Source organism: Phascolarctos cinereus, unplaced genomic scaffold (assembly GCF_003287225.1).
Source record: "Phascolarctos cinereus isolate Bilbo 61053 unplaced genomic scaffold, phaCin_HiC Scaffold_4;HRSCAF=312, whole genome shotgun sequence".
NCBI classification, from domain to species: domain Eukaryota; kingdom Metazoa; phylum Chordata; class Mammalia; order Diprotodontia; family Phascolarctidae; genus Phascolarctos; species Phascolarctos cinereus.
Genome location: NW_027555847.1, coordinates 94,807,370 through 94,822,001, shown reverse-complemented (window position 1 = coordinate 94,822,001; position 14,632 = coordinate 94,807,370). Strand labels below are relative to the sequence as shown.

General features: G+C 39.4%; 1 protein-coding gene across 1 annotated transcript; it reads right to left on the bottom strand.

Annotated features, from left to right (window-relative positions):
* Positions 1–8,183: 8,183 nt before the first annotated feature.
* LOC110217080 (protegrin-3-like) lies at positions 8,184–11,263 on the bottom strand. Its single transcript, XM_020999239.2, has 4 exons — positions 10,844–11,263; positions 9,980–10,087; positions 9,659–9,730; positions 8,184–8,416 (listed from the first exon to the last, which is right to left on the bottom strand). The coding sequence occupies exons 1-4, from the start codon at positions 11,030–11,032 to the stop codon at positions 8,276–8,278; spliced, it is 510 nt and encodes a 169-aa protein (XP_020854898.1). The 5' UTR covers positions 11,033–11,263; the 3' UTR covers positions 8,184–8,275.
* Between the last annotated feature and the right edge of the window lie 3,369 nt (positions 11,264–14,632).

Genomic DNA, 14,632 nt, shown 5'->3' with positions numbered 1-14,632 from the left:
CTTTGGGTGGGGAGATAGGAGAGATAAAATTTTTTTTAAACAATCCAAGATAGCCTAGGGCCTAGGCAAAGAACTCACTGATAGATAGTTCATCAGACATACTGTAGAGTTATTTCATGGAATGGGCAAGGTGCAGGGTGGGGAACCTCTGGCCACCGGGGCCACATGTGGCCTTCTAGGTCCTTGGGTGCCACCTTTTGACTGAGTCCAAGTTTTACAGAACAAATCCTTTTATTGAGGGGATTTGTTCTGTGAAGTTTGGATTTAGTCAAAGGGCTGCACTGGAGGACCTAGAGGGCCACATATGGCCTCTAGGCTGCAGGTTCCCCATCCCTGGAGGGATAGACTAAATAAGCCCATCTGATGCAATTTCACTGGCTAGGGCCTTGCCTGGGGTCATTAATGTCAAATATGGTTAGTTGGAAAGGGAAATTAGAATGGTTTATCAAGATCACTGACCTACATTTTGCAAACACCACTCTTTACTTTTTTTTTTTAATCAAACAATTTGTACCTCCTGGTTCCTGCAGCAGCTCCCTTACTCTCCACCATTTTTCTCACTGATCACTGATGGTGGCTTATCCATCACACCCAACTCTTCTCAGTACTCTGAGAAGTAAATTGCTTAGGCCTGGTGACTTAAAGTCATTAAGACCATTTAAGTGCTCTCTTATTATTTTCTTATTTATTTTGTGTTCCATATCCTATCAGACAATTTCATTCTGTCTTTTCCATTCAAAGTATCATTCTTGGAAGGGAAAACAGAAGTTAGATTAAGTAACTCTGCATCCTTTCCCAAACCCATTACTGTTGTCATGTCCACCCTAGGAATGAGTCCTATCCCGTTTTTGACCTTGCTCTTTTTCTCAATATAACAACAACAACTCCTTTTCTTCCCCTTACTATTTCATCAGCAGCCTCAGCTCATTCTGACTTGTAGTGTACCTGAGTCTAATGAATATGATTTTGTTTCCACTTGGGTGTGTCTGGTTATGGTGTTATTCATCCTATTAAGTTCCCTTGCCCAAAGGTAGGCAAATTTTAAAATCTAAATTGGTTTGTGAGTTCCAATTTTATCTACACTGTTCTTTTTAATCACTTCCCCTATTTCTTTCTCCATCTGAATAGCTTTTATTTGCATTTCCAGAACTTTAACCTTAAGATTTAAGAAGAACTAATAAGAACTAAATCTTAAGAACTTAAGACTTAAATCACATGACAGCTCTTCATATATTTCAAGTTAGCAGTTAAGTCATGGGATCATAGTTTAGAACCAGAAGGAAACTGAGACCCTGAAGAATTTTAGGCCAGGGCATCCTATCAAACCTTACTTTAAACCTTTTGAAATCCATTCTCCTTAAATCTAAGACTCCAGTTACTATCTTTCCTCTTCTGTACCATGAATTCAAAGATAGAGTGGTCACTATTTCCCAACCCCTTATGGGGTGTTCATACCATTGGTAGAACACTGTGATAGAAGCAGCAATGCCCTTGCATCATTTATTGATTGTTTGAAGTTAAATCACTGAACAATGACTAATGATGGTGCAAATAAACTTTCAGTGCTCTCCTAAGTCCATCAAATGTCTAGATGAAACAGGGGCAACAAAGCATCTTCTTATGGCATATGTCGGGCTATACAATTCTTTAGGAGCACAGCACAGCTCTGTTCTGGGTCCTTATTTTGTTTGCTCCAAGTCAGAAAGATAGTCTTTCTTCATAACAATCTCCAGAAACAGTCTGACATAAAATTCTTCAAAACTTTCCAAAGCATACACTTTAAGCAGAGTGCTCAGGTCCCGGGATGGGGACTGTATTCAATTGTTTATCAATTGCACTTGAAAGAGGCACTACAATGCTTTCAGTTGCCCAACTTTAATAAATATCTCATCTTTGTCTCCAAATTGCTTGCAAGAAGTAATAATAACAAGGTCAGGCTTAATGTTCTCAGTGCCCAGCAAAACCTCTATCCCTGCCCCCATACCCATTTCCCAAAGGTAGGGTAATAGCTTCTGCCACACCAAGTCTGCATTTATTTCTCAAGTGAATCTAGGATGTGACACTTTGTCACAAGTGCATACAAAGCACTGGGCTGGGAGTCAGGAAGATTGGAGTTCAAATCTGGCCTTAGATACTTATTAGCTGTGTGACCCTGGTCAGGTTATTTAACTGGTTTGCCTTAGTTTCCTCATCTGTATAATGGGGATAATAACAGCACCTACTTCACAAGGCTGTTATGGAGGATCAAACACTCTTCGCACAGTGCCTGGCACATAGTAAGCATTTTGTAAGTGTTAGATATTATTTTTATTATTAGGCAAACTCAAATTTCCTGGTTGCTGGAAGTCATTTACTCTGACTCACAAGGTTGTTCTAGAAGTTCCCTTTAGTCTTTTTCTAGAGCCAGAAGTCCTTAGTTCCCAGTGATGCAGTCACTACCACCAGCTAATCCAGGAATGTCATTTAGGACAACAATGGGAAGGGAGAAAGTCCAGCATCCTCTAGGACCTTTGAAGTTGGAAGGTCTTTCTTTGGTCAAAATGAAGGGGTGCTAAAGATGGATCTCTCAAAGGCCCTGGACTTTCCCACATGGCCCAGGTCCTTGGGGTTCACCTAGGGCACCCAGCATCTCCCAGTTAATCCTTTCAACTGTCCTTTCTTTGTGGCCCTCATTGTCTGCACCCTGGCCCCATCCTAGATGACCACTCCTTGATTCCATCTAGACCCCTTCCACGTGGCCTAGGTCCCTGGCATTTGCCTGGGGCATCGAGCCCTTCTAGGTCCTTCTCTGTTACCTCCCAGTCACCCCAGACTATTTGGCCATTCCTAGATCCTTTCCACAGTCTTCTGTATAAAATGTCCATCTTTCCTCCATTAGAGTGCTCAGGTTCTTTAAGAGTTTGCTCTGTTTGTTAATACAAGCATCACAATGCACAGATTCTTAAAATCTGGCCTACCTCCACCAGTGTTTTAATAAACCTTGTCTCTGGCTGAAAAGAAGGCTTGAGTCGAATTCATTCAAGGCAGGACCCATGTCATTTGCCCTTGAATTTTGGGGTTCCCAACACCCCTAGACCTCAACAAAAGGTGGGGGGGTGCTGTGAGTTGGGGGAGATATGACCAAGGCTCAAGCCCCAGCTTGGCCTTCCCTACCAGGTGGTTTCTTCTCAGGTATGTGCTGAAAACTTACATGCTCCAATTTCTGGAAAAGCTTCCCCTTCTCAACTAGGTAATTTATAGATGACCCCTGGAGGCATCACCAAGACTTTTGAAACACATTTCCCATTTGGCACCATATCATTTCATTCAATGACCTTCAGTGACTTTTCACATTAAGTTTGAGATGTTTTGTTGATTGATTGATTGATTGATTGAGACATATCCTCACCTTGTTAAGATATCAGAACTAAAACAAGGTGGGGAAGTTTCAACTCCATGCTCATACACATACCACAGAGTCAAAAAGCATTTGCCATTTGTGCTGAATGGTACTGAGAAACTTAATATGACTCCTGTACATCCTGGCCCACCTCCTCATTGGTGCTTCAGTTTTTGCAAGCATTATTGCTCTATGATTTCAGGGTTCTGAGTCTTAAAGCTCTGCACAAATATAACTCTTGGCCATCTAATGCTTACCATTTTTTTTCCATCTCCAGTGCTTGCCAATGATGTAGTAATTCTGTTGCATAATTAATCCAAGCTTCCAATGGTTCTTCCCCAAGGGTACAGAGGGGCATAGAAACAAGTGCTTTCTTTAGAAAATACCTTAGTTGGGGGGGCAGCTAGGTGGCGCAGTGAATAGGGCTCCGGCCTTGGAGTCAGGAGTACCTGAGTTCAAATCTGGCCTCAGACACATAACACTTACTAGCTGTGTGACTTTGGGCAAGTCACTTAACCCCATTGCCTAGCAAAATTAAAAAAAAAAAGAAGGAAATATGGCCCTGTGGCCCAGGATATCCAGACTCCTTGCACCATCCATGGACTTTATCAAACATTTTAGCTCATCCACAATCTGATGATTGTGGTCTCAAACTCTGTAAGCAAGCCCTCCTCTTTAGATGGAGGCTTGGTGAAGAACTGCCAAATAACATCTCCTATAGTTACCATGTCGAGGTTTTTGAATAATCAACTGTTTCTGACCATTTACAAAAAACTGTCTGAATGAGGTCTCCCAAATTTTTGGGGAACTCTTCTCATTTTCCCAAATCTATTATAACTTCCTTTAATGTTTTTATGAGCTTATCTCTGCTGTCTGGATCTACTCAAAGAAGCACTCATCATGTTTTTAGAGTCACTATTTGATACCACATTCTTTAACATCTTGGCCCCTATTTTGTTCAAATTCTAATTAAAACCACACTCAGCAAGTCAGTAATGTAAATAGCAAGCAGACAAATGTGGGATGCCACCTTAATAAAAGCAGTAGATGAAAACAAAACAATACCATGTTAGCAATGATATTGAAAAATAATCACCAATAATGAGTATATGACAAGGCAAATATCAATGAATTCAATGCCAAATACAATTAAGCTTCAATGTAATCAATATCATGCCATTGTTATTAATTCCACTTGTTCGTGATTGATAACAGTGCAATACTACTGTAGGCAACAGATAGAATGCATTAATAATGAATGACATCCACCAACGTGATGTGTTAAGAATTCTTTGGGACACAATAGGTTGATCGTAAGAGAAGAAAATCCCAATATGTTTGTGTGTGTGTGTGCATGTATATATCACACACATGATATAATATATATATATAATATTTATAATATATTATACATATAAGCATCTATACACACATATACGTACATGTATATATGTATAAGTATTTATAGGTATAACTTTATTTTTATATGTATAATATAATATATTTTCTCTCCATATTTTAAAAAAAAATAACTCCAGTGAAGAAATGAGAAAAGTTCCTAAATGAAGATAAAAAAGAAAACAAATATTTTCAGGGAAAAAAAATCATCTGAAAGGGAAATACCCTCCAGCTCAAAAATTCAGAAACTTAAAAAAATCCTAGGATGAATGTCTCTACACATGACAATTACAAATCCCTGCATGTGACCTGAGAATGTGTGGCTGAGTATTCTGCAATTTCCTGGTTTGACTAAGGCCCTTCCACAGCTTGTGTATCTGTGGGCATAATAACAGTAGGTCTCAAAGACATGTTCTCCCCCAAAGTGGAGGATGGCTGGCCAATTTGTAGTCTTATGACTCCCTTGAGGAAACAAATAATAAGTTGAGGATGGGGCAGACTGAAAAATGAATGGAGTATAAACTGGGAGAGAGAAGCCCAAAGTTATTGAATCACAATGACAGACATGGGATTGAAATATTCTAGGAGCAAGGTGTTACAAACTGATCAGAAGCTTTCGTCGTTCTTCTGAGAGACAGCATTATTTCTCATGGGAACACATTTCTCCATCGTTTTTTCGTGTCAGCAATATCTAGCTCCCCATTGGCCTTTATGATGACATCTGTCTCACTAGAACAGGAGTTCTTAATCTGAGGTCTGTGGACTTAAAAGTGTATGTGTGCGTGTGTGTGTGTATACACACACACACACATATACATGCACATATATATATATATACATATATATATACACGCATATATATGTATATATGGCTATTTTTCAATATATTTTGTAATCCTATGTATTTTATTTTATGCATTTAAGCACATTATTCTGAGAAGGGAACCAAAGGCCGCACCAGGCTGACAAAGGGGTCCGTTACATAAAAAAAGGTTAAGAAATCCTGTTCCAGAAGCACAATTAAGACACGTCTAGGGTCCTGCTTCCATAATATTGACTGTGGAATATGCTATCATTGACCGAACACAGCAATACACTATCACTGAAGTAAAAATTAGGGGGCAAGGTGCCAGTTTGAGGTCAGAGTGCAGTATCTAATTTAGCCACCAGGTGGCATACTTTAGTTATTCCTCTGCTAAATTTGTACACAAGCCAGTCTCCTTTTGGGAGGTTTGACAGCTGGAACAAGGCTTTCTCCGCCTCCAACACACCATTTCCTTATATGGTATTTTCGTCTTATTCCTCTAGTCTCAAAAATGAAATGTTAACCAAAATTTTAAAATTAAATAAAAAATAATAACTCTATTGTATCATTGCTCCCATTCCATGAGATATTTTACTTTCTTAGGTCTTTTAGCACTCAGATTCAGGCACTCAGTATGTGGTTACATAGCTTTGATTAAAATGCAAAAGAAAATATAAACTCATCCCAGATGAGAGTAGTTCCCAAGTATGCATACCTGTGATTCATAAAGCAGAGTGAGGAAAGGGTGCTCACTTGCTCCATCTTAAACTGATGGACTACAGGAAGGTGAAGGTGGACCTAGGTGTGATTGATGGGAGACCTTGGGTCCCGTGGCACTAAACAACATCAGAGTCAGAGAGTCTCTTTAGTGTTCATCCTGCTGAATTCTGGGAAATTGAGATTTCAGACCTTGCTAGAAGTAATTGCCTTGGTCTATCAGGAGTTTTAATGTTGTATTTTTAACTTTTGATCCCATTCAGGACATGTACTACGATCTATGGCGTCAGTGTGTAATTGTTTTGAGTCCCACAATGTTAAGGAGATGAGAATCTCAGTGGGCATGGGATCATGAACCATTTGGATAAACATATAGATTATTGTTGATAATCTTCATAACTTTCCATCCTACACTAGTGAGTCAGAAACTTCAGATGAGACACTGAGAGCTGCAGGACGCAGGCAAATCCATTAGTGCCCAAGAGGACTGAATGGGAGCCAGGAGATGGTAGCCTAAGCTCACAGTGCTCTAACTAATTGCAAATGAAGATACAGCACACAGAGGAGCTGTTCCAGCCTTACCCCACTCTTTTCTGCCTCTAGAGCTCTTGGGGAGAGGAAAAAATTCCTGTTTTTACAATAATGAAATCCTTTGTTGTGTTAGGTGGCAATCTTCTTCCATTTCTTCTCCTCCGATCCATGACTTCCTCCCCTTAATTCTTAAGCTAAAAGTAATCACCCCCGTCTTCAAATCCTAGACTGCTTTGTCTGGCTTTTTTCCTTGTCCCCAACACATTTTGAAAATTTAGTGCATTTTATACTATTGTATTGTTGATGGAGTTGTGAACTGATCCAGCTATTCTGGAGAGCAATTTGGAACTATGCCCAAAGGGCTATAAAACTGTGCATACCATTTGATCCAGCAATATACCACTACCAGGTCTGTATCCCAAAGAGATCATAAAAAGGGAAAAAGGACCCACATTTACAAAAATATTTATAGCCGGTCTTTTTGTGGTGGCAAAGAATTGGAAATTGAGGCGATGCCCATCAATTGGGGAATGGCTGAACAAGCTGTGTTATATGAATGTAATAGAATACTATTGTTCCATAAGAAACAATGAGCAGGCAGGTTTCAGAAAAACCTGGAAAGACTTGCATGAACTGATGCTGAGTGAAGTGAGCAGAACCAGGAGGACATTGTACACAGTAACAGCAACATTGTGTGTGATGACCAACTTTGATAGACTTAGCTCTTCCCAGCAATGCAATGATCTAAGACAATTCCAAAAGATTCATGATGGGAAAATGCTATCCACATCAAGAAAAAGGACTATGAAGTCTGAATGCAGATCAAAGCATACTATTATTTTCTTTTTTTGTTTGTTTGTGTTTTTGTTTCTCATGGTTTTTCCCTTTTGTTCTGATTCTTCTTTCTCAACATGACTAATGTGGAAACACGCTTAATATGATTGTATATGTATAATTTATATCAGATTGCATGCCATCTTGGGGAGGGGGAAGAGGCGGGAGTGGAAATTTAGAACTCAAAATCTTATAAAAGTGAATGTTGAAAATAAAGAAATAATATATAAAATATATTTATTTTATTATCTATATTACATATTTATTTATATATTATATGTAAATATATATTTATATATAGAAATAATAAAAAAATAAATTTTTAAAAAAGAAAATTAGTGCATTTCCCAGCCCCTGGCCCTTCATAGATGGCAGCTGTTTGAGGACAGGTCCCATGTTATTTTTCCTGTGTACCCCCAGTATTGAGCTCATGGGAAGCATTTAAGAAATAGTTGACTTGGATTGAACTGAGTTGAGAAGGGGGTTGGAGAGAACACTGAGATAGAGAAGGCCAAAACCAACCATTTCACACAAAGTTTATTAACCCAAGGGGACCAGGGCAGAATTTGGCACCAGAAGCAGAAGTTTAGGTGCAGATTCACCCTAAGATCCTACACCTTGTCACCTGATCCAGAAAAAATGTCCTGTAGTTTCCTATATTTGTCCAGCAGGATTCTATATTTTTGATGAATGAAATTTGCAAAACTCCGAATAATTCGATGCAAAAAACCACCACTCTTTATGTCTTCAGGCTGCAGAAAAAAGGTAAACAGGACTGCTTAGGTGATAGCCTCTGGGGATCAGACTGCAAAGATAGGAGAAAACTGCACACTGAGAATCCTATCCTGTCCTATCCTCTGTTATAGTGTTCTTCCAAGTGGGGGACCAGGGGAAAGTGTATGATGTGACCCCAAGAGGTTCATGACTTGACCCTAAGGGGTTCATGCTTTCCCGGTAGGAAGATGGGAAGATGGAGCACACTGCACCCTCCCCCAAGAGAGGCAATGATGTGGTTCGTCTACAACTGTAATCACAACTATCCTCTACCCATTACAGTCCAGAATCTCACATTCCACCCCCTTTTGCAGCTGTGTAAGCTTCCAATCTTACCCCATCTGAGCTGCCCAGCAGCTGAGTAGGTGTCATTGGGAACATGTCTTCCCAATCATAGTGTACTCACCAGGAGTTTTTCTTTAAATGATTGGGTGGATTTAAAGACACTGCCCTTTAGGGTTTGGAGATGACTACCCTCTAGGGTCATAGCAGTTAGAGTTGTAAGAGACCTTAGAAAGCACCCGATCCAAGCTCATTTTAGAGAGGAGGAAACTAAGGCTCAGATCATTACATATCTAGTAAGTGACAGACCCAGTATTTAACTTCAAATCCCTAGATTTTGGGACTCCAAATCCAGTGGTCTTTCCACTGGACTAGCACAGGAGGATAATGCCTTAAGGGTTTCTTCTTCATTATTTATTTTTAAAAACATTCATTAAATTAAAAAGTTTTCCTAGAATGCCTCCCTCCTGTTTCAGCTCTGCCATTTACTAGCTATATGACCTTGGGCAAAGTCTCTTCACATCTCTGAGCCTCTCTATAAATTGGGATTGGGAGGGAAGGAGGGTTTGAACTAGATGGTTTCTAAGGTTCCTGTTAGTTCTAAATCCTGTGATTACTTCTCTGAAAGAACAGATCCAGGCCCTTCCTGTCCCACTGCCTCCTCTACTTCCCCCCCGCCTTTTCCTTAGGACTCTTAGGCCAGAGACCCCTCTAGCTCCAGAACTGGGGTTGGGTGTGGCAGATGGGGAAGAGAAATGTTCCTACTTTTGCATCTATATCTCCTACTGTAGCTTGGAAGAAGAAAGGGAAGCTAGGCTCAGCCTAAGGTTGAAGAGAGGGTAGAAAGGTTGGAATTGATCCCAAGCTCTTCTGGCTACAGATCTAGTCTGAAGGTTTGGTCTCTTTCCCCGGGACTCCACTGGGGAGATATCACTTACCCCACCACAAGAAATATTGATAGAGGGCTGAGTAGCATCCAAGGAGATGGTTCCAGAGCATTGTTTCACCAGCTGTGAAGGTGTTGGGAAGATTGGGCTCAGAACAGGGAGCCTATGACATCTACTTCTGACATGCCAATGATGACAGCGGTCCCACCATCCTGCCCCAAACCAGCCCAGTAGGGGCGCTTTTCTATGCTTCTAGTCTTGAGCAAGGCATTTTCCTCAGGGCATTAGGAAAGCAAAGCTCATCTTCCTGGGGAATATCCCCAGAAAGAGACCATCTCGACAGTCCCCCTTCCTAACCCACAATACACTCACCCCTTTCTTCTTAAATCTGCACTCAACCAGATTGTGTTGCTTGGTTTTGGGGCAGACGGTCTCCATCATGGTAAAGTTCAGGGCACGGGGAGTAGCAGGGTCATTGTTCTGGGGAGGAAACCAGAACAGCCTTTCAGATTAAGGTCTCATTTGAACTTCTCCAGGGCAGTAGCAAGCTACAGTCATATCATAGCATGTAGTTCTAGAAGCAACATTCAATATGATCCAATTTGACCTTTCAGTGGTCCAAGAAGGCAAAACTATTTTCGTAATAATATTAAGATGTTTTGATTTTTAATATAATAAATATCAACAGATAATCTACATAAAAGCTCTTTGGAGGGGTTCTCAATAATTTTTAAGAGTATCAAGGGGTCTTGAGACCAAAAAGTTTGAGAACTGCTGCAGGGGATCAGGAGAGAGAGAGAGAGATAGTTATGGCTTACTGTGACTAAGGAGAGCCTGGGTTATACTCTGAGGTGTAAGTATGGTTGGATAGGCAGGGATGGGTAAAACATTCTAGGTAAGGGAATAACTTGAGAGAAGCATAAAAACAAGACTGAACCTTCTGAATATGAGGAATACTTCACACCTCTAAAATGCTTTCTCATTCCCAAGGTGTTTTCCTCACAAGGATAATGTTAGGTGAGCTGTTCAAGAATGCTTACCCATTAGAGGTGACAAACTGAGTCTCAGAGAAGAAGACAGATTTGCTTAGGATCCCAGAAACTAGTATCAGACCTGGAACTCTTATCCGGGTCTCATGACTCCACAACGCTTTCCCAGTTAGGAGATTAGATTATTTGGAGCGAAAGGTTCATGTTGGGACCCCTTGGCAGGCTGGAGTCCTTTCCCCATACTCACTGCCTCAGGCTGCAGATTCAGAACCAGGAGTTGGAAGAGGTTGCTTGAGATCGACTTCTTGTTGTAGTTGTCGATGAATCGGTTCACCAAGTCCAGGTAGCTCAGGCTCTGGGCAGTGGCAAATGGAGTCATCAGACCAAGCAACAGGAGCGGCAGTGGTGACAGCCACATGGTCCAGCCCTTCTCCATCCTTCTCCTCTTGGTTTTCAAGGCTATGATCCGGAAGAAGCCATCTTTTATTCACTCCCTCCTTCCTGGCCTTACACGGTCCACTAGTGGGCGCCAACAGCTTTCTGAGGTCTATGGTTTCCCCTTTTCTTTTGTCATCTTCCAATACTTGTCTTCAGGGTTTGAGGTTCCCTCCAAGGGAAGGAGGTGTTTCTTCTTTAGTTGCTTCATAGAGCCTTGGAGTTAGTAGAAAGGAGGCGCTGGGGAAAGAGGGGAAATATGGTTAACAGAATAAGGAAGGCAGAGGGTCTAAGCTGGTGAAGGGATGTGAAGAAATGTAAAGAAAGAAATGATTTCCCCTTTTTTCTCTGCTTTACAGAGTCCTAGAGTCAGGTTGTATCCTGGATGGGTTTCCTTTCCAATTGCCCAATTACTTTGCACTAGATCCAGGATTGTTCAAATATAGTTCAGAAAGCCTCTCTGTTCCCCTCCCTGGGTCCTTAGACAGGTCTCTCCAAAGCAGAGGGCTCAAAGGATATCTGGTGCTCTATACTATTCATAATTCCCACTGTCTTGCTTTTCAAGATAGGGAGCCCTCCCTCCATCCTGTCCAATTCAATATTTAGTAAGCACCTATGATACTCAGGACCCTGTGTTCACCACTGGTTATGCAAAGATGAAAACACACCCAGTTCTTGTCCTCAACGAGTTTATAATCCAATAGGGAAATGAGATGAGATTCAATTCAACAAATGTATGTTAGGTACTCCTAGGTGCAAGATTAGAGGAAGACTGGCATAGTGGATAGATAGCAGGCCTTGGAATACAGCAAGCTTGGATTCAAATCCCACCTCTTCAATATACATCTGTATGACTTTAGGCAAGTCACTTAACAAGCTTCCTCTCCTCCCCAGTTCTACACTTCAAATTGCTTTCTCATCAGGTTCCTCTCTTCTGTTTCTTTGCTCTAGTCTTGAGGACAAGCAGGCTCTTTTCCTTGCCAAGGCCCCATCCCTCTGTTAGTTCTCTGGGTCCTATCTCCTCCCATCCCCTCTAGAAGCTTTCCCTTTAAATCATTCTCTCTTCTTACTTTTCAATTGCTTCTTATCAAATGACTCTTTCCCTGCTCCCTGCAAAATATTTAGAACTCCCCCATTCTTGTAAAATTTTTACTTGGCCTTACCAGCCTTTCAAGCTATCATTCTATATCTCTCTTTATAACTAAACACCTAGAAAAAAGAAAGTCTAAACCTGTTAGTTTTACTTTCACACCTCCACTTCCTTTTTAAAATATAATTATTTATTTTTAACATTTGAAAAAAAACATTTCAGTTCCAAATTCTCTTCCTTCCTTCAGCCCCTCCCCATTTAGAAGGCAAGCAATATGATATCCATTATACTTGTGAAATCATGCAAAACATGTTGCATATTAACCACATCACAAAAAAAGCAAGAAAAAATAAAGTGAAAAAAATATACTTCAATTTCTACTCAGAGTTCATTAGTTCTCTCTCCACTTCTTGGGGTTTTTCTTTTTTGCTAGGCAATGAGGTTAAGTGACTTGTCCAGGGTCACACAGCTAGTAAATGTCAAGTGTCTGAGGCCAGATTTGAACTCAGATCCTCCTGACTCCAGGGCCAGTGCTCTATCCATTGCACCACCTATCAGCCCAGATCACCTCCACTTCTTAATCTCTTCTAACCTTACTTCCCTGTAACCACTTGACTGCAAAGCTCTCTTCAACATTGCCAAAGATCACTTTGTTGATAAATCCAATGGCCTTCTCTTAGCCTTTATTTTTCTTGAATATTTTGCAGCATTTGACTCTGTTAATCCCCCCTCTTTAGGATACTCTATCCTCCCTGGTGTTTTGTGATACTGCTGTGTTGTGGTTCTTTTCTCACCTATCATATTGTTTTTCTTCTTCTCCTTTGTAAGTTCATCATACATATCCTGGCTCCTACATATAAGTATACTCCCAGCATTCTGTCCTGAGCCTTCTCTTCTCTCTGTCTATTCTCTTAGTACTCACATCAACTCCCATGGATTCAATGATCATCTTGATATCTGTTAGTTGTTTATGTAGCTTGGATAGCACACCTTTATCAGAGAAAATTGATAAGTTTTTTTTCCCATTTCACAACTTTCCTTCTTAACCTAGGTGCACAAGTTTTGTTTGTGCACAAGTTTTTCAGTTTCATATAATCAAATTTATTTATTTTATCTTTTGTAATTGCCTCTATCCCTTGTTTGGTTAAGAATACATCTCTTACCCATAGCTGTGAGAAGTATATAATCTGCTTCTATTCTATTTTTTTTAATATGATCTTTAATATTAAGGTCATGTATCTCTTTTAGAATGTATTGAGGAATATAGTGTAAGGTGTTGGTCTATGCCGAATTTCTGCCAGACTATTTTTCCAAAGTTTCTTGTCAAATAAGTAATTCTTTCTAAGTAATTTATGTTTCTGATTTATCAAATATTGAGTTATTGAGTTCCATTATTTCTGTTCTCCCTTATCTAGTCTCTTCCATTCATCTACCTTTCTTATTTTTAACCAATACTAGATGGTTTTAATGAGTACTGTTTTATAATATAGTTTAAGGTCTAGAAGTGCTAGTCCTCTTTTATCCCTACCTCTTTTCATAATATCCTTTGATGTTCTAGATCTTTTCTTTTTCCAAATGAATTTTGTTATTATTTTATCAAATTCTGTAAAGTATTCCTTTGATAATTTGGTTGGTAAAACATTAAGACTGCAAGTTAACTCTGATAGTATTGTCATTTTTATTACATTGGCGTGGCCCAGCCTTGACTCTTGTTCCAGCTATTAAAGTTGTTCCTTATTTCTTCAAGGAGAACTTTGTAATTGTTTCTACACAAGTACTGAGTGTGGTAATAGATTGACTGCCCCAAACTTTATACATTTTGTAGCTGTTTTGAATGAGATTTCCCTATATCTTAGTGTCTCTTAGATTTTTATTATTATATAGAAATGTGATTGATTGTTATATAGAAATGCTATTAATTTTTGCATATTTATTTTGTAGCCTGCTATTGTCTCAATTAGTATCTTTACTGATTTCCTAAGATTTCATAATTAAACTATCATATCACCAGTAAATAGGGATTGTTTTATAACCTCCTCACTGATCTCGATGGCTTTAACTTCTTTCTCTTGTTTTATTGTTATTCCTAGCATTTGCAGAACTTTATCAAATAATATTGTCAGGGGAAGTTGGAATCATTGCTTTATTCCTGTAATTATTGGAAAAGATTCTAGTGTATTATCATTGCATATAACACTTATTTTTTATTTTAACTAGATATTTATTATGTTTTTCAAAGGTCCTTTTATGTCTATGCTTTGTAGGGATTTTTAGCATACATGAGTGTTGTTCTTTGTCAAAGGCTTTTTCTTTTTTTAAATTTTATTAGTTTATTTTGATTTATCAACAATCGCTTCCATATGCTTTTGAGTTTAAAATTTTTCTCCCCCTTCCTCCCCATCACCCTCCCCAAGATGGCACACAATCTGATACAGGCTATACATTTACATTCCTATTAAACATATATATATATATATATATATATATATATATATATATATATATATATAT